Source organism: Cinclus cinclus, chromosome 6, assembly GCF_963662255.1.
Source record: "Cinclus cinclus chromosome 6, bCinCin1.1, whole genome shotgun sequence".
NCBI lineage: Eukaryota > Metazoa > Chordata > Aves > Passeriformes > Cinclidae > Cinclus > Cinclus cinclus.
The window spans coordinates 5,141,336-5,167,587 of NC_085051.1; the positions used below are offsets into that span (position 1 = coordinate 5,141,336).

Sequence of the window (26,252 nt, forward strand, 5' to 3'; positions counted from 1 at the left end):
TTATAGAATATCAAACCCCACCTCCACTGTTACAAGGCACTGTGAAGCAAGCCAGACATAAAAGGGAAAATATTATTTCAAAGATGGAAACAAAGGAAATAACAAGAGCAATGTCTAAAGTATCAGCTTGCCAGAACATAGCAATGTTATTACATTTTTATCTTCTTCTCTAAGTACATAAAAGAGATCACCAAAGCACTTAATGCTTACATAAATCTGCTGGCAACAGAATTAGTGACTTAATAAAATGTTGCCTGATAGAGAGGATACTAGTTATCTTTATTAAACCCATTTCTCAAATGCTGATGTTTATATTTATAAACCAAGGGAGAGGAAGACAAGAACACCTTCATGAACAAGTAGATGACAGCAGAAGATCTGACTTGTTCTTAGAAAACTGTTCCTCCTGCTTGTTAAGGTAGACGTTGGTTTTTAGTCCTGGTATTTTTACATACACCCCAATTGCTATGGTCCTGACATCACTACAAGCATATTTTAAAAAAACCCACATCTACTGACTGCTGAGAAAAGTTTGTCTGCATGGCTTTAGTATAATCAAACAGCACTGAAACTAGAAGAAAAATATGAAGAATCTATGTATACTTATTCTTGAAATCTCCTGTCTGCAAGCAACCTCAGAATTCTAGAGCTGGGACATGATTTTTCAAATACTTAGAATTTTTAACATTAATGGAAGTTTCCAGATGACAACTAAACATTCCCCTAAAATTCATTTTGTTGTCAGTAGCTGTCCAAATCAACTTGATTAACTTATCTGGGGGGGATGTGGAGGGAGGTTTGCAATATTTCACATCCTTCTTTCTAGTAATTTCTTAAGAAGTTCACTGTAAACAGAAAGAAATACTGCTGAAACATGCTGGATCTCTACAGCAGAGAGCCAGTAATCTGGAAAACATGTTTATGTTAAAATGTGTTTGAAACAGCATAATACAAATCCTTAAATCAAACAAAATTCAGCTGAGGCTGTAGCACCTAATCATTTTGCATACAAACATTGCTATGATTACATATAACACAATTCAATGAGTGGCAGCCCTGGTAACTTTGTCAGGCAGCTCTGGCTGCAGCTCAGCCAAGGTTCCCCACTAATCTGGTGCGTGTGAGGCTTGTCAGGCATCTGTTCCCTTCCCCAAAGAGACTGAGGATTTTTACTTTAGCTTTTAAAAAGCTACACTAAATACAGTTGAATAATATCCCTCAATCTGAACGTCACTAACAGCACATAAGGAACACTGGAAACAAATTACAGCTGAGCCAGAGCAAAACTTGTCTGACTTCAAATAGTAGGACTTTGCTTCCCTCAAGGCAACTCCTGCTTCTTCAGCCTTTTTCCAACCAACAGAAAAAAACCCAAGCTTTGTGATCAATTACATTTCCATTTCTCCACTATCTGGCAGCGTTCCAGGAAGTGTGGAAAGGCTTTGCTAATCAGCTTGCCAAATATACATTTATCATTCACATCCTAGCCCTGGGGAGCTGCTCACGAGGAGGTTCCAACTGCAGCTCTTAAGCAGGCAAAGATCAGTGCATCACACACACTGCTCTCAACACTTTTCCCAAGCAGCAGCAGGAAGGATCAAAATGTTTCTCTTTACATAACCAGGTTCGTTTTAAAGAGACAACTGAAAATTTTATAGCATACAATATAGCACACATACAGCATTATAAATCCGGATGTCATTGAAATCATCCAGTCAGGTTTTCCATGTTACCTTCTTTCAGGACGTCTTAAAAGTATTTATTATTAAATAAATTTAAAGCATCTCTGTTTCTCTCTCTAATGCACATGGTTAATGGGCTAAGGGAAATCAGTTTTACCAAGGGCAAAACTCTAACACAACAGAAAAGATACAACTTTCATCTCCTGGCAGCAAGACTCACTATCCTGTTTGAGAGCAGCTCTGGAAATTTGTGCTCTATGGTGGGACAACTTCACATTGCCACAAAGCAGCACCTTAAGGCAGCCCTACATACTATCAAGGACTGAGCACCTATCCTTCCCTTCATTCTGAGTGGAAATGGTTACAGAGACCTAGTCTGAAAGTCCATCTGTTGCCACTAAACCAAGGTACATCACCATTAATTAGAGCTCTTTCTCCAAAAGGCACTGGGGGCTGCAAAAGAGATTCACCCACAAAGACAGTAGAAATTTAAACAATCGTAAAGTGTCCTGCCATGCTATAAGGCCACAAAAAAAACTTTATTTGCTATCTCTTACTTCTCAAGGCACAAACACAGCAGCAGGCATCATCTGAAGTGGGATGCAAACGTGTCACGCTGACCATGAGTTTTTCTGCTACCTCAATCCCGACTCCCCTTGTCTGGAGACTTTACCAAGGACTGCAGGTATCTAGCATCAGTGCATCTGAGTTAAACCCTGGAGGTTGCTCCAGTGGAGTCACAGCTGTAATGTATGGCCACAGCAGGTATCTTTCCTGCAATTGCTTAGCATTGAATGTTGTAGTCTTCTATTTTTACTTTAAAAATAAATATTAAGTGTTTTAATGATGAATTTGGACAAATTCAAATTTACAGAATCAATTTCAGCATAGCAGGATAACAGAGTAAGGCATGTGGAGAACAAAATACTTCTGCTAGCCTGTCATAGAGAGGTGAGCAATGCCCTGTGATCATTATTTAAAGTGACACAGTAAATAATCTCCAGATGTGGAGGATGCCTTGCTGTTATTACAGACATCAGGATACAATATAGTTGAAGACTAGTTTTGTGGTGTCTCACTCCCAGAATACACAGCAAGTCTAGTTTCTTGCACTGAAATTGCAGCTAATACTGTTTTCTCTCTTTTGGGAAATTAAAACTTTTGCAATTATGAGTCTGGCAACCCAGCTTCATGTTAACCAAGCCAAGTTAATCACTGGTGCTGCTTCCAAAAGTCAGGGAGGGTGTTCCAAGGATACATTTTTGCCTGTAACAATTAAAACCATCACTCTTATTGTGACAGGATGCAATAAAACTTCTTGGAAACCTCTCTCCTTGTCTTGCATCCCAGATAGTAGTTACCTTAATAGAGAACTTGAGCAAAGAGTTTAATCTCCTTCTGTCCATCTGAAGGTCTTATGCTCATACAGTAAAAGGCTTTCTCTGTGGAATTTGGGTTGGTTTTTTCTTTTCCTCTTGGTGGAATGCTCCTTTACACCTTTTCTTTATCTTGTCTCTGATTACATACATACATACATATATATACACATACACATATATACACATAAACACACACATATATCTGTATATATATATTGGCTACTTTTTCCACAGATCAAATTTGTATACTGACACAGACTACAATCCTGATATGTCATAACAAAACACCCAATTTATTATTTTTACTTCTACGTTAGCTGCTTTGTGGCAAGACCCAAGACTCCTATTTCAAGGTTTGGTCAAGCCTGAGCCCTCAATATCCATCACTGCTCCTCTGCCTGGCCAACATCCACTTTTAACTATCCAACTTTTACCTACCTATTTCCATCCTATTGGAAAACATTACACTGCTTCTCCACCTGTATTTTTGCAAACTCTACGCTTTGTGCTGTCTTACACTGAACTATTCTGCTGTTTTTACATGCCTGTCCCTAACTTCCACCCCTTCTAGGTTCTCTGTGTTTTCCAAATACAAACTTGAATTTTACTTGAAGTTCTCCCACAACAGAAGTAATCTTTGAAAATGTCTCACAGATAATTTAATCCATGATGTCCATCAAGTGTTTCCTCCAGAAAAGAGCTTTAGTTTCCATCAGTGCCAAAACAGCAGTCGGTCTTGAACATAAATCTGTTTTTCTTAACAGCTGATGCCTATTTATGTGCAACAATTTATTAATCAAAGTTTAAAGCACTACAGGAGAGGTACAGTCATTTGCAGGAAAATACAGGGTTTCTCTGAATCCCTTGTGCAGGGGTAGATGCCCTGCCTGGTGAGGGTACACACCTGTGGAGACAGCTCCCACTCAAGATGGGCAGCTCCAGAAATGGAGGAGCTGGTAAATGGAAGCTATGTCTCCAGACTAAACTCAGCTTTGCTTATCTGTGAGTAGCAAACAGCCCCTTTGGGACTTCTGTCAGCTGCAGCCTGCTGAATTGCTGGGAAAGCAATCTATTGCCTACAGGTTACTCCAAATTCCTCCCCACCAATTTAACAAAACTGAATGGATACTTCATTTTGCTGCTGCTAATAGAAAATGCATTTGTCTCCTCCTTTTCTTGCAGTAGTTTTAGCATTATGCAACCTCAACCATTATTTATAAAATTGTGTGTACCTACACCAAGACGCATCATGGCTGAAGAAAGAGCAGAGTAACTACAACAGCACTAAAACTGCATCAACTCCACTTCTTGTCATCTTTCCCTTTCCAGCATTTACAGCTTTCTCAAAGTTATACTGAGCTTTAAGATAATTGCTTGTTTTCAACATGCATTTCTGGTCTAAAAAGTTAAAATATCTAAGTAAACTAAACCAACTGCTTAAAAAGTCTAAAGCTTGTTCCTAAGCTCTAGGGTTAAATTGCCAGCAAGCGTCACCAGCATCTACCACAAGACAAAATATGCTCTATGGTAACACCTTTCATGGACTACCAAAAACAGGAAAATAAATTAAAATGGATTTTCAGGAAAGGAAGCACTTAAAACCATGCAAAATATGCTCTATCCTTTCGTTTTCAAGCAGTATCTGTATTTGGGCAAGACCTCAAAGTAGAACCCATAGGCTACAACACATGCACCAAAAGAAATATTGTAACAAAAATAAATTATTATACACTATGAGTTGTTGAAACAAACAATCTTTGTAATCTCAACTAGTATTCTGCAGCAAAAAATTCTCAGAAGTTCGTATAAATTTTTTAACATGGACATGTATGTATGTCATAAACATAAGCAACAATACCATACTGCCTTTTAAACTGGTTAACACCTATTCTACAACAGAAAAGCTGAGTTGCTACAGAAAATAATTTTGATTCCTCTCACCTCCAAAGCAAAATGCAGACTATATTTTATAAAATACATTCTCTTCTCCCTACTTGCCTTTCCGTATCTTGTACTATGTTGTGCTAACTTTGCTTTACCATAGGCCAGATAGACCTTTCTCCTCATAGCTATCTAAACACTCAGGTAATAATGCAATTCACTTACCTAGTCTGCACAGCAGAGACACAGAGATGCAAGCCACCAAGTTTGGTTTTGATCAGCTGGGATGAAACTACTCAATTAACTACAGATTTGTGCTTTCAGCAGATAGTGGTACTTGGATGCTCAGACAGTTTCCAAGACCGGGAAATATGTTAATGGTGAGACATGAGAGGGTGAAAAAAACTGTTGCTGTTACAGTAAATCCTCAAAGTTGTTTTGGTTTGTTACACGGCCTTTTCTCTTGTCCTGGCATTTACTGGCTATCTAGGCACAGAATCTTTAAATGAGTGCACATCTAGCAAGTGACAGTGCAAAACCAGGAAGAAGTCTACATATATTTGGCAATTAAACTTCTGTTATTGGTTTTCTGACCAATCCAGATGCATACTGGATAAATGTAAGACCCAGTTTCTGCTGACACCTTCACAACAACCTTAAAGAAATGGAGATAATTTTCAGTATGATTCTTTGACTCAGTTTAGGTTGACTGTTAGATTTTTTTCAAGCTGGAATAAAAAATATTTTAACAGAATCATCTAGAATTTTACTTTTATATAAGAAGGGCAGGAAAAAGAACTTTATAGGAGTCTGGTTACTATTTCTGTGCCAGGATATCTGCCAAGGGTAATTAGCCAAGCATACCTTTCTACTAACAAAATATACAAGAATACAAACATCCAAGCAGAGGGCAGGAAAGGAGGGAAAAGAATGACATCACATCTTCTTATGGTAACATACAGCATCATACTATGAAACTATGATGATGCCATATATTCAATTACTTTCTCAGAGGATAAGGCATTTGCCTTCAATATACAGGATTTATTTATTTTCCTTTTTTTTGTCTAAGGTTTTCATACAGCTCCTGTGATGACTCTTGAGACCCCAGCCTTGAATTGGCTACCTGATCACTCACACACATACATCTTTTGTTCCACACTCCAATTTCTGAAACTGAAAGAAGGGAGGACTGCATGGTACAAGCACCATTTGGAGACCTGTACTTGGAGAGACTCAGCTTAAGAGCTTCTCAAGTTACTGCTCAGCCTCCAGAAGTTTCTTATCTGGTTTATACCTTCAGACAGACCCAATCTGGCAGCATTATAAGGCTTTAAGACTGGTCTTGAAGTGTAACACTGGAAAGCCCAGCCTTCAGGCCATTTAGCTAAGCCAGCTTCTGTGTGTGTGCATGTGAGCAGAACACCAAAACTCAAAAATCTGACAGATAAAGAAAAGGTTTTGTTGTCCTCTAAAAGTACTTGCAGCAGAATAACCAGTCCTGGGACTGTCAACTTTGGAAACTAACATGTAGAAACAGAAACGGGAAAGAAAAAAAAAAAACCAACACTTTCTCATCTTCTAAAAAACAATGGAATTTACTCAACCTACTAGCATCTATCCCCACAAACAGGAAAAAACATGCAGCTGTCAAGCAGAATAAAAACCTTCTAAGCTGCAGAAATATTCTTGTATCAGCATGACTAAAACTCATCCAGAATCAAATTGATTTAGGACTCACAGAGATAAGAAAACACTAATTAAACACAGGTTGGCCAACATGTTTTGAAACATCATTTAGCATTTAACGCAGACCAAGTAAGTGATGTTTAAAAATATCTTAGCTGACTGTGGTTAATTCTACTTGGGAGTCTTTGCCTAAAGGTTTGTCTTGACTAGAATTTGAAGGTGCAAGTTACAACACGCTGATGACTTTCTAAAGCTCCAGTGCACACAAGGCAATAATGTGAGCTGGCTGGTCAAGTTGTTAGGCTTTTAACTTGCTACCACATGAGAAACCTACCCCTTGCATTTTTTTCATTAAAGTTTTACCTCTTGGAATTCAGGCTGGATCAACTAAGGAAATCACCTCCTCCAGCTGTTCAAATATTCAGAGCTGACAGATCGATGAAGGGCACTCATTAGCTTCCGACCCTACGTGATATTGCTATTTTTGAGGAACCAACAGCTGGTATCTACACTGGCTACTTTGTAAAAAAGGAGCTGAAGACCTCTGCCCCTTCCTCAGAGTCTCCTGGTGGGGCTGAATGAATGGACATGGGGCAGTAATGTTTCCAACTGTGCCAGCCTGTTTTACAAGAGGATGTTTAACCACAGTTTTTAGTTATCATATGTTAACACAAGGCATCAGGACAACATGAAGATTCATTCTTATCTTTTCCACTCAAAAAAAGTCCTTCATCTCCAGTTTCTAACTATAAACCTTGGGATTTTTCACATATATGAATGAGAGAAAAATTGCACCATCTCATCAGTATTCACATACTACCTTGAAAATACTGCTGTTTTAAGATCTAGCATGAAGGACAAGGCAAGTCTTTCCATCAAGTGCTCCAGAGCCAGGTGAGGAAAGACACAGCATCCTATGCCAGCCTTGGCATAACTCCAAGATGTCTTATTCATAAAATTCAGGTAATAAAAAATACACAATACTCCCTCTCCCTGCTCAAGGATAATACAACTTGGTGCTGATGGAGAAATTAGGAGGAAGTGTACCATCTAAATTACACACTGAAACAGATACTACAAAAACAAGCAGCTGTGGCATTTCAGCCAGGTGGTCATCTTCAGCTGCAGTCAACAGGAAAAATAACTCTAGACAGGTCCCTTGCACATACTTTGTGATTACAACCTTATGGCAAAACCCCACCTCATTTTCACTGCTAGTATGCATTTTAATTATTCTTTATGTTCCTAAACAATACTCTGTCAATTAAAAACCATGATCAGAGACTCCGGCCAGGGAAGGGAGGTGAGGGGATATTTAAGCGAGACCTCTTAAGACTTGTAATCAACATGGATGTAATTAAATAGTCAAGCAAATACTCAGTCACACCATTTATTTTCTTGCAAAAATTAGTTGCACATGTGTGGTCTCTTGTTCACTGTTTATTTGTGTCTCAAAAAGCAGACTAACATTGTGTTTCAGGAAAGAGAACACTTTTACTGATTTAACTCTTTATTTTATTACTTTATCTTCCCAGCCATTTAGTAAGAACCTTTTGCCCTTGCCAGATAAAATGAACAGCATCTGAAGGTAGCATCACAGGAGAGAGACTTATTTCATATCATGTATGAGAAAAAAACCAAAAACACAACAGATCTTGGTATCAGTACGCATCTGGAAGCTAATCAAGCACTTGTGTCTGTTGGTGCTTTCAGGAAGGATTACTTTCCTTGCAGTATTACTGGGTGTGATATGGTTTTTATACCCACCAGTCAGAGTGGAAAGCACCCTCTCTAACCCTCAGTGGAGAAGGTCAGGGCCCCACCCTAAGGCTGACTGGTTGGGAAATGACCTGTGCTCTCCTTGGACAGTCACACCTTTCTGTCACAACTAACCTACAGACAGACATGGAACACACTGCAGTCCTCTGCTTCTCACACAGACCAGCAGCCAGACAGCTTAAAGCTTATCATCTAAATTTTGCCCATGAGTGCAGGGCAAATAAGATTACAACATTCTAAAAGGTTAAGAGTGGAAATCAAAACAAGCTTAAAAGGTCATTAGGTCTAAGATACTTCTGCCTTATTGGAGTGGTTCAAGTTTCTGAAGACAGACTAGAAAACTGGCCAAGAATAAAAATTATTTTGATTTTGCCTTCCTCAATAAGAGACTGCCTTTTTTAATTAATCTAGCAAATCATTCACAAATAGAGTGTAAAATCCTTCAAAGTACTTTAGATAACTTTACATATCGGACACGACTGCCACCTTTTAAAAAGGCCATCAAAACGTAACATAACATGGATATTCTAGTCAAAAATTCACACTGAAAGATGGTTTCTACTTTCTAAAAACACTGCATTATCTTGTTATATTTTCCTCTTCTAGCTTTCTAAAATTACTTTAGGTGTGGTTAGAAAATCATGGCCAAGTTCTTCAAGAATTTTTAGTTTCCATATCATGTTTAAGGCTGCAGCATATTTACATTAGCATTTTCTGAAGAATACACATCATTAGCTGCTAAGGCAAAACCCTTGGTGGTCTGCTTCTCCCTGGCTCGTGACCATTGCCATTTCAATAGTTTGCAAATTACTTCCAGATGGGTATCAGTTACACAGACATGAAGAATTTTTATAACATTTATAGTGCTAGAATCCTTCTGACATATGGGAAGTGTGCTATACAGTAACATGTATGACAAGGCTGTGAATGAGGGTACACAGAGCACTCAACCCAATGGTCAGATTCTGCCCATGGACAAGTCAAAATCCCTTTGTTTGTACCTGTGATTAATACTCCAATAGGACATTATCTCAAAGTTACAAGATCCCAGATTATTCCTGCAAATTTGATTCTTTGCTGGGGAGTCAGTTGTGCAAACATGGCCATTTAGTGCCCTTTCAGATATCCTCTTCCATCTGGTCCCAAAATTGCCATTCACAGCACCCACTGGTTCCCCATCTGTGTCAGACCTGTAAATCTGGTGCAGGTGTCTTGGATGATCCAAAAATCTAAAAACAGCCTGGGATGCATAACTGAAGCACCCAAGTTGCCTCCTCTTTGTTGGCACAGAAGGCACTCATGAATTGAGCAGCCAGTTTTTCCAAATCTGGTATTCTGCTTCTTCCACTAGTGTTCATTTTAGGATTTGGAATATGATCCTCTGAAATCTTTGCAGACTACCAAATAATTTCACTGAAGCAATTACAACCCCCATTTCAAACAGCTCCTACCACACTTTTTTATCTCAGCCTCTTCATACATGCAACTCAGTTGCCTAAGTAATACATTCCAATTGTCTCTCCTTTCCATTCAATTAAATTTTATGATACTATTTTGCAACACTGATTAGCAAACTCTGCCAAGGGCTAATCGAACACAGCATTTGACAATGGCAGGGCTATGGCATGGTGTGAAGCTAAAGGTGTCTGGGGCTGTCTCCTTTATGGAGACCAACTAGACTGCATGCTGCTGTAGTTGGTTACTGCATTCCCATTAGTTTGTGGGATTTTCATTTTCTTTAGTGTAATTCTTGGGAGAACTTCTCAATGAAAAGTCACTTCTAGCACAGATTCCAACATCACTTTAAGTGTTTTCTTAAAATTATTTTTCTTTGGCATGGACACTAAATCCCAGTTTTGTGTGCTGAAAAAGCAACTTTGCAAGGGCTCAGCAGTCAGAATTTGGATCTGTTCAACTACAAATAAAATCCAGGAAGAAACTTTGACAATCACAGAAAGGAAAAACTGTGGTTGTACAGTAAGAAGTGTGAGAGTTCAGGTGTTCCTGTTCATAACCAGCAAAAAAAAAAAAAAAAAAAAAAAAAAAAGAATTCAATATTTTGTACCCCATCCCCTAGAGGAAAAGGGAGAACTACGCAAAAAAGTGTCATATCTGGTGCTGATCATTTCTATTAAGGAGGAAAGCTGCTTTTGTTTGAATCTACTTTATTATATTCCCATTTAATAACTTGAACGGAAACAAAGGAATTTAGAGTTGACTTGTGTTTTTGTTTTGGGTTTTTTTCCCCCAGAAGTTGTTCTAGCACACCAAGTAAGCATGCTAAGAATGACTTAAAGTTTATTGGTGTTCATGTATAATCCTGAGCTTAAGGCTAGCCTGTATTTTTTTTTTTTTCAAACTGAAAACCTGGAATTTAGGGGGACAATGAGGTACATATAGCAAATGGCTCTTAGACAATCAGCACAACAGATGATGGCTGAAGGCTCTGTCTTTCCTCTTTATCTCCTGACACACCTCAAGGTTCATAAAGTTACACAATATGCACATCCACCCATTAGGTTTTATTGCTTAATTACTTTTCAGAGAAAAAAAACTGAAGTCTCCCACAGTCATCTAAGTTGGATAAACAGAACTGCTTTGGCTTTTCAACTTCTGGTGTGAAATATGCCTATGAAGAACTAAAATAAAAAAAAGGGGGGTTACAAATGTAGTCTAACAAAACATATAGCCATACAGAAGCACATGTTATAAAGCACATATGGAATATTGGCTAGCATACATTCTGAAGCCAACCAAGCCTTCCTAGGCCACTTTTCTTTTCCCAATTGACTATTCATGCCATAGAGCCTTAAATTCTGTAAATTTCTGCATCTGTCAACACAAATGCACCATCTGAAAACCTTTTCTTTTCATAAAGCATTCTTGACTGTATCACAGACTTAAGCAATACCCAAAATCAGAGGGAATAAACCAGAACCTGTTAATCATTAAATATCTCACACAATTTATCTGACATAAATCAACTTAACTGCACTTCACAGTTGTACTGATCTGAGTCAAAATTATTTAAGAACTAGGTAAAATGGAGTTATTTAAGTGCATTAGTAATGGTTGCTGCTACATTATCAGGATATAAGAGAGATCAAAATTCTAAGGTGAGGTGAAACACCTTATTAGAGCAACCAGTGAGGCTGAGGTGCAAAGAAGCTTTCAGGAATCCAAGTCTTTCTTCAGAAGCAAGCAATCCATCTCCTACCAATTTCTCAGTACCTTTGTTCTAATGAGGTGTGGTGGTTGTACTGGTTATAATAGATAACCAGAATCAAAGGGCTCATGGCTTAATCTGCAGTTTCACTACAGGGTTGATTTATCCTTTTGCCCTCTACAAATGGTTCTCATTCTTTGCTTGTTTCCTCATTGGTAAAGTCAGAACACTTCTCTAGCTCATAAGGGTGGTCTCTCTGGGGAAAGGAGCTGTTCTTCCCCTAATGTGATTTACTGAAAAACCTCTCAATGTGGCATTCACAGTCCTAGTCTTGCCAAGGTCACAAAATGCTCTTGGAGAAATCCTACTTTGTCACTGAAAATATAAGAGGCAAAGCAAATTGCAGGGGTTTTGTCTTTTTTATTGCTTAGTACTGGAAGTTCTCAAAGCTCTCTTGAAAAGGTTGAACCATTACCCTTACCCTCTCTTCACTGATAAGGAAACTATAAGGTACAGAAAGTGCTTGTCACATAACAGTACTTAAAGCAATAAAGTGAATGTCAAACCTGCCTCCCTGTTTACTGACTCTGAAACCCAACCTAATTAAGGACTATGCTGCTGAAAGCATGCTTCAGCTTCGCAAATGCATCTTAGTGAAGAATTCAGCAAAATACTGAGCACATGAGACTGAAGATTCAGAAATCCAAGTATCAATTAAGTAAAACATAAAAAAAAAAAAAAAAAGAAAGCTAAAATGAGAGTAGAACAAAAGGGAGGTGGGAAGTGGGAAAAAAAAAAAAATCTGCCCGAGAAATTGAGAAAAAAGCAGCCCTGTACCACACAACTTCTGATATAGGTCAGGATGGGCTTGTGAGCCTTGCATCTGCAGCCTACAAGGACAACGGAAGTCAGCCACTCAGTCAATGAAGCAACACCTATTTTATGGAACTTATGCAACAGCTATACTGCAGCTCCTTCAGAAATAATGGCAATTACACAACTCTTGTGTTATCTCTGGATAACACTGTAAGTAGTATGTGTCATCACTCTAGCCACGATTAAAATAATTACTGTAGAAAGTCCCTTGTAATTAGCATTTACTGTCCTGGTTTCCAAACATGTACAAGATTACATTTTTAAAGTATAATTGCTTTTTCTGTCCACAGTTCCACTTAACAGTGTTTCTCCACCCACCTCCCACTTTATACAGCCATATGATATTGCAGCAAAACTTTAACATGTGTAAAATACTTACAGCTCTTCCAAGTAGGGAAAGTTCTTGAAGGCATCTTCTGGTAGTCTTGTGATGTTATTCATGCTGATATCTCTGGAAAAGAACAAATACAGATTTATCATTAACTAGGAAAGGATTTTTACACCCTGTGAAAAGTATAAGAAAAAGAAAGCCTCATGAAATAGTATGGTAACAGAAAAAAAACCAAAACACACTATTCTAGTATCACACAGTAATGTATCGTTTTAGAAATTTGCATGCTAAACTTTCAAGTCACTGTAATTTGATAATCAGGTTGCAGCAAAGACCTGTAAAATGGGAAGTTGACAAAATAAAGTTTTCCAACACCTCTAAACAAAAATAATTACTGTGAAACTACAGGGAAGGAATGCATGGAGGCTCTACAGTAGTGTTATCTCCAGTACTAATTTTTACCAACTTACAGTTTTAACTCATATTAAGACTACTCTAAAACCACAAGCATATGAAAAAAAAATGTTGTGACCACCCACCACGCAAATTTTCATCCCACAGTGTCTTTAAAAAAAAAATACATGCGTTAGGACTTAATAAATAGCTTCTGGCAAGCAAGGCTTCTGGAACAACTGGCAGGAAGAGCAGAAACACCTCCTAGCTCTACCACAGATTTTTTTGTTTTGTTTTCCTTCTTCAAAACCTATATAGTCCTCGAGGTAATAGTTTTAAGCAGATTTCATTCTCAATCCATGAGCAGAGGGAAGCTGGCAGCAAGTGCTTACATGATAGGTATGCGGACCTGATCAGCTTTTTTTCTTTACAAAGCAGGACTAAGTGGCAAACTTGGTGACACCACCTCAGTTCACACCTACACAATGATCAGAGATAATCCAGTCCTAAAGCAAGTTATTACTCAGTGTGAATAGAAGCAGCATGAAAACAATTTGGTTTGATAATTAAACTAACTGCGTAACAATTCATGACATAATCCAAGTTCTTACTTTCCACTTGGTTGCTGGTTTGGGTTTTTTTTAGTATTCAGTTAATAAGCAATTGAGTAACACTTGTTAGTAGAGCCTTTCCTGCTTGCTGTCTTCCACATGCTGTTCTCTAGTGTCTATATGCCACCTCCCTGCATAATTCAGATTAAAAAAGCAAACAAAGCCAAACTCTCCTTTTATCTCAGTAATGGCCAAGTACCACTAAAGCTCCTCCATGACATTAACAAGTAACTGGCAACTGATCTGCAGAACCCCCTGTGCAGCAGAGACCCTCAGGCACTTCCAGTGTCAAAACTGCACTCTTGCACTAAATCTAGAGGCAACCATTGCTCTAAAATAAGCGTTAATTAAACAGTCCTCTAAAACAAACGTTAATTGAACAACAATGCAGAAACTTCATTTCTCATTTCCCAGCATAAACTAAGAAAGCTACTCCTCAGCAGCTGCTAATCTTATACTAATCTAATTCAAGGGCAGTGACATGAAAATAAAGTTCAGCATATACAAAACAAATCCACCTGTGATAAGAACCCAAAAAAATCCACTGTGGTACAAAAGACTCCCTTCAGTAAGCTCCAGAACGAGCCGAACTCGAGATCCTTTATCCCCAGACTCTACAGCCTGCATGCCTTGAGGTGCCTTGGCAGTAGCCTGGTCACAGCTCAATGTTACTGTTGAGGACTTTTTTCTTCTTGTGCAGGAAAGTAAATAAATGTATCAGGTACAAGACTGTCATCTGTCTGCTCCATGTGAGACTGCAACTTCTACTCTCACACATTTTTCACTGTCATAAATACACACATTTCACACATCCAGGCATGTCTTCTCCTTTCTAGAGGACTGCAAATTCACTTTATTACCAGCTGGGAAACATTTATGAATAGGGCAGAAGAGTAAGAAGAGAGTGGAGATCCTAATCTTAAGAAACAGTAACCTGTGCAAGAAAATCACAGCTCTCAAGAAACTGTCCAGGTGGTATAAAACCTTACTGTCATATGCACCACAATAAATAGTGGTAGTAAAAACAAGTCAACGGTACATAGCACCAGAAAGCACTGTATGAATGCTTACATATCACTTTGGCAAAGATTCTGGCTGCATCCACATTTGTTGCACCACATGGCAGCTCTTTTTGACAGCTGAGGTAAGGAAATCACATCCACCTGAAATCAATAGCCTTGACACTTCCAGAGCTATAAATGCCCAATTTCAGAAGTGCCCTACACAATCCTTAATAAAGTCAATGGAAACCATGCAGACATGTAGAATGGCTGACATCCAAATTCAAAGCAATTTTGGCTTTCTCTGGATCTGAAGTTAACTATAAGTGTTTCTTTTTACCTGCAGCTTCAAGTGTTAGGCTCTACAATATTAATTTGGGAAGTAGATTCTTTGGATGCAAGCGTGAAACAGATCACCTTAATAATGAGGACTTAAAGAACCATCATCAATATCCTCAAATTCTACTGAAATCTATTTTCAGCAAAGCTGAATTTGTGACAAAACCAGACAAATATAAACTGCAAATTGTCTTTATCATGTGAATCTTCAGGGACTGCTTATCATGATGCCTTACTAAAAAGCTGAAATTTTTACAAAGTATCTGCATTTGCCTTCACTACATGTGATAGCAACTCTTACTAAGTAAGTCAATCTCTATAGCACCGATTTGCAAAATTTTGGGAATATCAGAGCACCAACTCTGAAAGTTTCCTAATGATCATCATACAAGTCTTAAAACAGTTCTTGTTTAATTAAGAACATTATGGAAAAGCAGCTTTGCTGATACATACATATTAACATGTATATATATAAAATATTTTTTTCTTTTCACTTCACTCTGCAGAGTCTCCTTAGAGAATGGGTTCACAGGCACTGTACGCTGGTAATAAAATACTAAGTACTTCATGAGCAAGAATTTACAAACAATATTAGAACACCCTTGACACTAAAATTAGATTACTTAATAAGCGGTCTCTATAAGGTTTACCAAGTTAATTTGGGAAGATGCTCTTCATAACACATAATTAATAGAAGAACTGCAACAAAAACTGTGGAGCACAATATACTATGACAAAATAATGACAAATAATCCCCAAAACCAAAGTCCTAAACAAAAACAGCCCTTGCTAAGTTTCTACTGTATTTTAGAAATAGTCATTTTACCACTTCTGAACTTTAAAACAACAAAAAAAAAATAATAAAAAAAAGGGGGGGATCAGTCCACACAGTATCAAGAAGGCCATCTGTTTAATAAAGAAAAGTATTAGTATGCCCCTGGACATGTGGAAGAAATCTCCACTGAGAAGCTGTCATACACCACCTGTTTCTCTACTAAAAATCCCTCAGATCTATAATCCCAGAAACCATTTAGGGAGCTAATATACTAAAAATGTTCCTAAGAATGAATAAAAGAATATTAATATTTCTATGCCAACCTCTAGTAGTGTTCATAAGAATGATGCTATTGTGCAACAGGAGGAACATATCAGCAGTTGCCTAAAGCCCCTTTTCAACAGGACTAAGCTGGAAGACCTAAAATGGATTGGGTTATTACATCCAGATATAAGCTCCCTGAAAACAGCACAACACCTGCAAATCTTTGAATTGCCATCAAACACATGTGCACACAGAACTCCCAACAAACAAAACACCAAAACCTCCACACGTTTTTCCTAAATTTTACGGGCAAACTGAAGCTCAGACTCAGTATCTAAAAGGCTTACAACAGTTTTCTTGTTCTTCCAGCAAGCTCTCAGTATGGGCTGTCAGTCCAGCAAACTACACCTCTGACTTAACATTCAGTTCAGACCCACATTTCTATTTGGGACGTTTTCCCCAGAAAGTGCAAAACAGACACAACAGCTCTAAGAGATATAAGATTATGGTAATGCCACGGGTTTACACTGCAGATACATAAGGAATAAGGAGAAACCAGGGCAGACCTTTCAGCAGGTAGTCCTTAGCTAGGTTCATCTGTACTAAACAGCCAGGCTAACTCTTCACTCATTCACCAACACTAACCAAGACAAACGTGGCAGATGCCCCATTCCTGGAAACACTGGAGGGCACGATGGGGCAAGAAGTCCCATTGAAACTAAAATGATGGCCAAGAAACTGGCATTGAAACTAAAATATGACCTGCCAAAGGTGGTAACCTCTTTAGTAAGAGGCTGAATCTTGGGGGATAACATGAATCACAGCCTTATAATTGCAATTAGTTTCACCATTTCAGGTAGGAGAGATGTAACAAAACAAACACAATGGCACTCCCTCCTACAGTGCCGTGGCTGCAGTTTTGAAAAATAAATAAGACTTATTACACTCTGCCACAACTTCGCCCTTCTTCCAAAGAAGGTACTACAGAAAAGAATAAAAATAACTGAAATTAGTAGCTTGTAACTGTAAATGTTAATTCGCCATCCCAGGTAATGCAGAGATTAATTTTTGCAGGCAAAGCGTGGAAAGTCAAGCCCTGACACTCCAGCACTCATCTGCTGTCTCCAGCCTGCTCAAGTAGATCTTTTCACTTATTCTGACAACTACTTGAATATCCATTTGCAGCTCAGTTTAGCAAAGTTTCCTGCTTTCATCTAACACAGAAACACCTTAAAGTCATTACAAATACTTATACTGACTGGCAACGATAGTAAAAGCAATGAAAACCCCCCTCTGCTGAAAACGGGCATCAAATGAGATTTCTGTCTTCTTGTGAGTATGAAACATTTGGGTTGTCTCCATTTAAAGCTGCTGCGTCCATTTTCCTTAGAAGAGGAAAGCAGCTTTGCTGGATGCAGTAAAAAACACACAGCACCACATCTCATTTGCATAATGCCAGATATTTAATCACTTTTAAATCAATCAGCTGTGGAGACTTCAGAAAACTGAACTAGAAAACACAACGCTCAAACTTTTTATTATACTCCTTCAAGAATTCCAGTTCCTGATGTGAGGTTTCAGTTATTTGGAGTTTATTTTTTTTTTCCAAGGATTGTTGATTTTACCACTAACCAAAGTCAAACATCCCCAGGCTTCAGGATGAGCAGGAATACTTTGTCTCTTGGATGGCAACTTACTGATTGTCTCATACTTTAAGAACAGAAACTCTCATCTTGGAACAGTGGCTTCAATCACAGCTTTCATAAGTGGCATCACACAAAAGAGAATTAGATGCAATGCACAGCATGCTATAGTGTCTCCTGCAGGCACAGGTAGCCTCTCTATCATTTTAAAGTACTGCCTCTGCCATAAAGGAGCCTGACCCTTGTTAGATTTCTCTCTTACCAATTGCCAGAGCACGACTCTGAATAGAAAGAACAGATGAATAGATGATGGAAAGGGAAGAGTGGGACAGAAATTCATGCATAAGAAAAGCTGCAACAACAAAAAGGGACCACAGTCTCCTCTCTCAACACTTGGATCTGCACCGAACTGGGATCACACATCTTCCCACCACATTCATGCACTGTATCCAAATACATGCTAATGACCTAAAACACACCACCTTGTAAAAATGGTCTTAAGCCAAATAAACCATTAAATACCTAGCTACAGAAAAGTAAAATTTAATCTCAACAAAACAAAATTGAGATTGGCTGTTTAAAACAAGTACGATCAAAATACACCCCATTCCTGTGCTTCCCAGTACTTTATTAAGAGCTATCTGCTTTTTGACTTTGTCAGGTTTAGAAAATAAAAGAGAAAGGGAAGGAGTGAGATAGAAAAAGAGAGGGGAGTGTTGGTTGAAGGAAAGAAGATCATGTTTCAACAAGGCACCTTTAAATTCCTATAAAATACTGCCTCTGAGCAAGCTTAACCTGTTTGTTGATAGATAATAGCATGTAATACTGCAGGCTCCGTTCAGTCTTTTCAAATGTCTGGGCCATCTGCCACTGAGTTATTTAATTATAACATGTAGAAAATTACTTAGGCAGAGCTGTCTATATTTGAATAAAGCCCTCCTACCTACTTGTACAAAACCATTAGGTAATAGGTCTTAATCTTATATAAAATTCCCCAGGTAGCAACCATGATCTAGTTTCAGTAGTACTAGGTACTCCTAGGAAAAGCTGAGCCGATTTTTATTTTTAGAGACTACATTAAATAAGCCAGGACATTGCAAATGCACCTCAACATGGTACTGTGAAGTACCCAGCAAAAAATCAGCCATCTGTTACCATTTGGACCACTGATAACATGGATAATGACCAGATTATATTAACACTGGTGAGGATAAAGACAAAGCAACATACATTCTTAGCATACAAGACCAACAGCTCTTCACCAATTACCAGAAACAAAACTAAAAACTCAACAAGAACAAAAAACGCACAAACAAACAAAAAGGACCGGTTATACAACTGCATGGCAATAGTCATTACTTCAAGTTTTGTCCAGGTCCTATCTGTGTTAACCAAGAGAACTTCCTGGTGTTGTGGCAGCAGGAGAGGCAGAGACACTGGAGCCAAGAAATCAGAGAAACTCAAGGTTAGACTAATACTAACTTATATTGCAATGCTACAGTCTTTAAGAAATACATTCAGTGCCCAACTCTTCATAGGAACATGTTCACATGATGAAAACGAATGTGATTTTCATCCAAATCACACCCCTCAGCAGCCAATCTCATAAGAGAGAGGGAATTGAATTACATCCCTGGTTTAAATCTTCTTTCCCATTTAGCCAGTTCCTTGAGGATAGTGATAAAACCACTGAAGGGACAGAATAAATGAATTTGCGTCAATACTGTCCCATATCTTAATTGTATTCATCATATAATGAAAGCACAGAAAGCCTAGAGCATGGGCAAGAAATTTTCAATTAAACTGAAAAGAAACAAATTTAGTAGTAGAGTTTTGTTTTATTGTATCTTCCTGATGACAAGAAGCAAACAATTCTCTTCCAGAAGCACCACATCACAACTACTGCTTGGAATGGTAACTGTCTGTGCTATGAATCCAAAGAGTGCAGCTAAAATCCAAGGATATACATTACATGCAGACATGCCAATCCCAACAGTGAGAAATCGTGAATAGGAAGAAAACAAATACCAGGCAACGATGATGTTTACAGAGGAACCTACACTTGGACAGTGTTTGAGCTTGCAATGATGTCTGAGTTCAAAATAAAGTTTAAATAACATGCTGAGGAATTTATTTCTTACCTTTTTATACTACCAAACTATTACTGAAAGTTGTAGTATAATAGAATAGCACCTATACTATTAGCTAACATTTCTGTGGTTATAGGACCCCATTGTCAGACTGGCATTGTATTTAATGTTTGCATTCTCTCCATTTCTGACAGTCACAACTACCAGTGCCCATTTTCCAGTGGGAAGGGCCCACTGGGTATTCCAACAGCCAGAACTCTGCAGTATTAACCACCCCTTATCTTCAGTCTTTACTGCCATGTCCCAGCATGTTTTTTCCTCCTGATACCTACACACAAAGCTGTTAAGGGAAGATTTTAAACCTTTTGCATTAATAGAGATATTTTGTCTTGTTATTCTATCTTTCCCCAGCAATCTTAAGCATGCTTCTACTGCCTCTGACATGTTCACAGAGACCTCCAAAACTTAAAAGCACAGAAACCTCTTCTGCACTCACAGTCCATTCTGGAGTAACAGAAAGCCTATGAGACACGATATTTTTTCACCTACAAGCATGCTTCATTTTCTAATTCTTCCAGGAAAACACTCTTACAAGAAAGGAAATAACCCAAATATTCAAAGCCTTAGTCAGTATCTGCTGTGACTGGCTAGGTAAGACACAGGTTGCATTCCCACCCAGTAAATACACTTGCCATTTCCTAAGTGCCCATGCTATCTCACTAATGAGCACAAGGCCTTATCCATCTGTTGTTTGTATTGCAACGAGAAGCCAAGGGCTCGGTTCAACACGTCAATGGGCTGGCACTGTACAAACACACACTCAGTACCTAGAGGAGCTTGCTGCCTAAATGCACTAAACAAACAGCATGGCAAGGAAAACAACTATGCAGAGGTATGTGAAGTAAGCTGTCCAAACTCACCAACAGAGCCTGAAGCCCACTCCAGCTGACCAAGGCTGCTCCCATGTTCTGTGCCCAGCTACTACCCATCAGGTCCCTTCCAAAACCAATTAATTACCCTTCTTCCCCCGCCCTTTTGTTTGTTTAGCAGGAAAACATGACAGGAGAATGTTCTGACAATTTGTTTGTTAGACATGTAGGTTCTCTCCATTTAGTAGCAGCAGAAAGAAATTATGCTCTAACTTATATGCAACATTTCCACTCATTTTTCTGAGGCTGTAACTGGAAGCTAGGTTACAGCTCACTTGGGGGTTAAGCACTTCACCTGATTTTTTTCAAGGAAATAATCAAACTTCAGACCACCCACTGACCCTGGCTATTAAAGAAGATTTTGATTATCAAAAGTTTTAGTAAATAGTGGTACACAGAGCCCTTTATTTTTTTTTTTTAAAGCAGCATATAAATCCCGTAGATTCCAGTAAGCTTTTAGCATTTTGCTGAAGCAGGACCTACAACATTTTTGCTGGCAGCAACCAAAAACTTGCAAACTTCAGGCAGGCCTGTTCCTGCAAGAGAAGTAAAATCTCCCTTTCTCCCACTGTATCTAAGTTATTTCTCCTGCCTCCTCCTTCACGTGTGTCACATCAACCTATTTTTTTTTTCCTTCCAACGTGGTGTTTTAGCTTTCTATCAGACACAGTAACTAGCTCTGATGTACCCTATTCATGTGCCAATCAAGCCATCATCAAGATCTTAGAGAGATTAATACCTGTATGCAAAGCCCTATTTTGAACTGGTATTTGAGTCACTGCAGGCCGGCCATTAAGCTATCACACATACTTTTTATGGCTTATGTTGATACATGGTAGGGAATTAACCTAGAAAAAAATTCCACTGCATTATCATGAAAGTGATCCCATCCCAGAATAGGAATATAGTGAAAATTAACATGCTCATCAATTTTTAAGAGCTACATTTTGGGTGCAGATTACAACCTAAAAGGAAGGGCTTACTGTAAACTGGAGGAGGAAACAAAATGTCTTGCAGTGCAGGAGTATTTCTTTTACATGGAGATTTACACAGTTGGAGATTATTTATAGCAGAGAGTAAAATTCACAGTTTCATAATTATTTACTCTATAGAATACAGCAATGCCAGGGAACTGAGTACAAAAAAAAAAAAAAAAAAAAATCAAACCATGTGACAGGCACATTAATCAAGCAATCTGAGGGCAAGTCTGTACCAAGGTACTTCTCTGTGAGTATCAATCACAACATGTGAATAATCAGTAAGACCACAAAGAGACCCATGGACCAAACCAGGTGGGAACTCAGATGATGCAAATCCCTCATCTGTAACCAGTTTGCATGTCCTGCTATCATCCTGATAAGAAAGCTTCCAGCATGGTTACATCACAGCTACCCTCTGACTTGAGACATTTTTAAAATAACTTATACAAAGTAAGATCATCCTAGCTCAAGATATATGCATCTAAAAATCATATACTACAACCATTATTTTTGGCAAGACTTGAGATTATTTGTAAAAGTCAGTAAAGGAAAGCAGTAATATTTCTATTTCTTTTAACCCCTAGGTCTCCACAAGTAGGGAGAAGGGGAATGCAGCAACAGGTGACACACTTAAGAGTTCAACCAACTATACTCTGGTGGCGTATTTCTGTGCCTTTTTTTTTTATTTTTGTAATCAGGTGGTGCTAGCTGTCTTTTATGGAGCAGCAGGCTCCTATAGCAGTAGGAGAGAAAAGCACTGAACAAGACACTGGGAACTTCACAAGAACAAAAAATATCACATGTAGCTCATGGTGGTAATAAAATCAACACCAGAAAACCTTTTTACGGAAGGGTATTTGTTATGTTTTAAGTAAATGAAGTTTAACACTATACCTGCAGCTAAGTTAAAATAGGGTAGCATTGCCAGCTGCATCAACTGCTCTTTACCATAATGGAATCATACTGAATCATCAGTCACTGAGGTTAGCAATGTAATTTTTAGACAACTCTAACTGATTTTCCTTTACTGAGTCGCCAGTTCCAGGTTTAATACATACGTGTGCTTGAAGTTAAAACATACTGCAAAACTCCAACACTTCACACATGATGAAGCCACAGATTTGTTCATTACTACTTAGGAAGTTCTCAAGCACTTTTCCCTTATCAAAAACCTCCGTGAACAACCATTGCTGAAACACCAAGAACATCACCCAAGTATGTAACCCAACCAGTTTAATGATATCTGGTTCACATCCCGTTCCCCCCCCCTGCCACGCCGCTCTAGTCTCAGGTTTCTGCTGCATAACCACCAACACCTACAAGGCACATTTCATTCCATTTAATAACTTCAAGGGCAATTCCATAAAACTTAAACTGCCTTAATAGGAGCGTCGGGAGTCACACTCACCCTTTGGACTCCAAGGACATTACATCCCTCTCCACCTAGCAACCCTGTATTTAAAACAACAAATGTTTCACACTGTAAACTCCCAGTTACACCTCCGGACACAGACCTGGCGAGGCTCAGCGCCTTGCCCTGCTCCAGCAGAGACCTATTTCATGGCTTTAGACAGGCTGCTTTCCTTCCCAAGTCCGGGGGTCAAAGGGAGAATATTTCTGCAGCTCTGTGAGGTAGGAGGCTAAGGCTCCATGTGTCTGAGCTGTCCAGAAACAGCCTAAAATCTGTTGACTGATAAAAAAGCAATATTGATTCATACACATGTTCATATAAAAATATTCTGTTGCAGTTTCACTGTGTGTTTTTGTTCTTCTGCAAAAAGAGAACATAAACAGCTATAAATCTAATTTCATAAGAATGCCAACTTTAGTAACTCTAAGTACTTTGAATTTTATTGACTTTCTTCTGGTTTATTTCGGTCTTCTAGTCTGTCACACCCAATGTTTAGAAAGCAACCAGAGCCTCAAAAGTCTGGGAAAGACCTACATTTTTAGAAGGCTAAAAATAAAAAAAAGAGCAAAACAATATTTGTGAATGGACACAGCCTCTGATAAAATGAAGCCAAATGTCAGTGAAGCTGAATGTCATGCTTAGTCCAAACCTATATACAACAACTTCAGCATTTAAGATTTTTTTTTTTCAATCACATATAACATGGAACTTGGATGTAACTAAAAACTGTTTCTGGCAAAAAGCACTCAAAATATCTACACTGTGGGAAAACTAAAAGCACATAGTACAACTTCCTAGTGCCAAAATAGACTTCATGGCAGCACCTGGAAGGGCCGTTTAAGAACAAAATGAAATTTTGTAGCAATTTTCAAGGTATCTTAAATAAGGTGATAAAGAACAACCAATTTTGATAGGATGTACAGCCAGTTTTGAAAATTTTTGGTCATCAATTACTGCATAGCATTTTAACACGAGTAATTTCTACTTCATGATATATAAAGGATTAAAGTCTGCCTAAAGTTCCCCATGTGGCAGAGTTCATGTGTGCTGACACACAACCCTTGTGTTTCTCTCAGGAAACTGTACCTTCAACAAATGGCATAGTTGCTGCCTCTTGACAAGGATTGTGGCTGAATACAAGAATCCAAAGAGCCTCATCAGCCTTCCTGATCTGTAGAGTTGTGATGGTTTCATCTACATTTCTTTTTTTTTTTTTTTAATTTGAAATCAGTGTCCAAGTTCTTTATAGATACATATGAAGACATGGGTTAAGCATCCACCTTAGCTTCCAGTGAACCTTAGTCATGAATTAAACTGAAAGCTGCCAAAATTATCTGCCAGGACACTCTTAGAGAAGAGCTACAGGTTCAGCTTCCATTTCAATAGTACAGGACTGAACAAGGGACATCAAGGGAGTATTCAAACCCAATTTTATTTCTTCTCATACAAAGTACCAGGAATTATGTTGTTGTTATTATCTGACTTATCACACAGCTAATTATTTCATTTCAGGAAGCCAAATTCATGTATGCTTTCTGCCATGTGAAAATACACGTAACTTTCTTGGTTACTTCCCTGAGAGCCAGGCTGCTTGCCCATTCCCTCAGACAGGCTCCAGACCCAGGAGAGTCACCCTGATCACTGCCAATTGCTGCTGGCATTATGCAGACCACTGCACAGCCCCACACATGTACACATCTCTCGTCCTCAGGAATTTGGCAGAGGCACAGCCCTACAACTGACACTGGCCCACAAATGACAAGTGCCTCAAAGTCACATCCTCTAAGGGTTCAAGAGCCTCAGACAATGCTGCCTGCACTATGCGAAGCCCATGGGGGTGCAACTAACTTCAATCAATGTGGGTTAGCAATGCAGTAGAATCTGGCAGGAGCAGTCCTGTCTGCAAGTAATAGGTCATTCAAAAAAAAAATAAAATAAAAAAATCTCTGAAGGAAAATAATCGGTCTGGATGAAGAAAAACCAAATGAAAGCATAAAAACTCCTGTTCATTCACCACGAGATGAAGGAGGAATTCATCATTTCCACTTCCAAAGGTCTGAGGACAAAAGGCAGACTTCTCCTCTGACCTGCAGCAGAAAGCCACATAAAATGAGGAACACCACCTTTGTCCTTTTGTTTAATAGTATTACCATGAACTATGCCTAAATGCAAAGAGGCTACCACATACAGCCCACCTCAACAACTGATAAGCCTAGTGAGCAGCTAACATGACAATTAATCTTCTAGTATAATGAAGATGGATCAACTCTGAGACATTGGCCCTCGCTCAAAATTTTCCCCTAACTGGAGGAGACTTCTCCAGAATTCCAATAGTCAGAGACCCTGGTTCTTAGTCAACTGAGTCTCTTTACACATTTAAACTACAACTACTGAAACAAAGATAATTTGCAGGGAAAAGAATACAATTCTTAATTATAGAAGAAAGAGTGTGGGAAAAAGATTGTTATAATTGACTGGACTTAATTATAGAAGTAAGAGATGTGGGAGAAGGGGTGACGGATTTCAGGCACAGAGACACTTTCTGGAGTCCTTAATGGTATGCTGATGTGTTTTGCTGTTGTAGGGCTGTCTTCCCACTAACCTGAAGAGGTTGTCCCTCTATCATTACTGCAAACAAAGGAGCCAGCACAGCCTGAGCTGGCAAGCCATAAGAGAGTTAAATGCACACTGTACACCAACTAGAAAAACTCTACAGTTAAAAATCAACTGCAATTTCAAGGTAAAAAAGAAAGTAAGAGAAGAAAAATAGATTTTAAAAACCTCATTCACACACTCATAGAAAAAGTTGAGTACACTGTTCGCATGGGGAATCCAATCCCTCGCACGTTCCCATTCCCTGCCAGCATATTCACAGTAGTTTTCAATAAACATCTAGACAAGTCACTGGAAGGCAAAAAAAAAAGATCTGTTTTCTTTCATACAATTACACAAAAATAACTGTCATCGCAACCATCCTTGTGGTAGAAAAGTCCATATTTGCCTGCAGTGAAATCCCTCTGCAGCTGCCCTGTG

At 38.6% G+C, this 26,252-nt stretch overlaps 1 protein-coding gene across 2 annotated transcripts in view; it reads right to left on the reverse strand.

Annotated features, from left to right (window-relative positions):
• LGR4 (leucine rich repeat containing G protein-coupled receptor 4) overlaps positions 1–26,252 on the reverse strand; it is a 70,393-nt gene that overhangs the window by 25,784 nt on the left and 18,357 nt on the right. The window contains exon 2 of one of the 2 annotated variants that reach the window (XM_062494280.1): positions 12,832–12,903. The exons of the other annotated variant lie outside the window; for it this stretch is intronic. Within the exon in view, the coding sequence (XP_062350264.1) occupies positions 12,832–12,903 (72 nt within the window). The remainder of the gene's footprint in view (positions 1–12,831; positions 12,904–26,252) is intronic. 2 annotated transcript variants of the gene reach the window in all.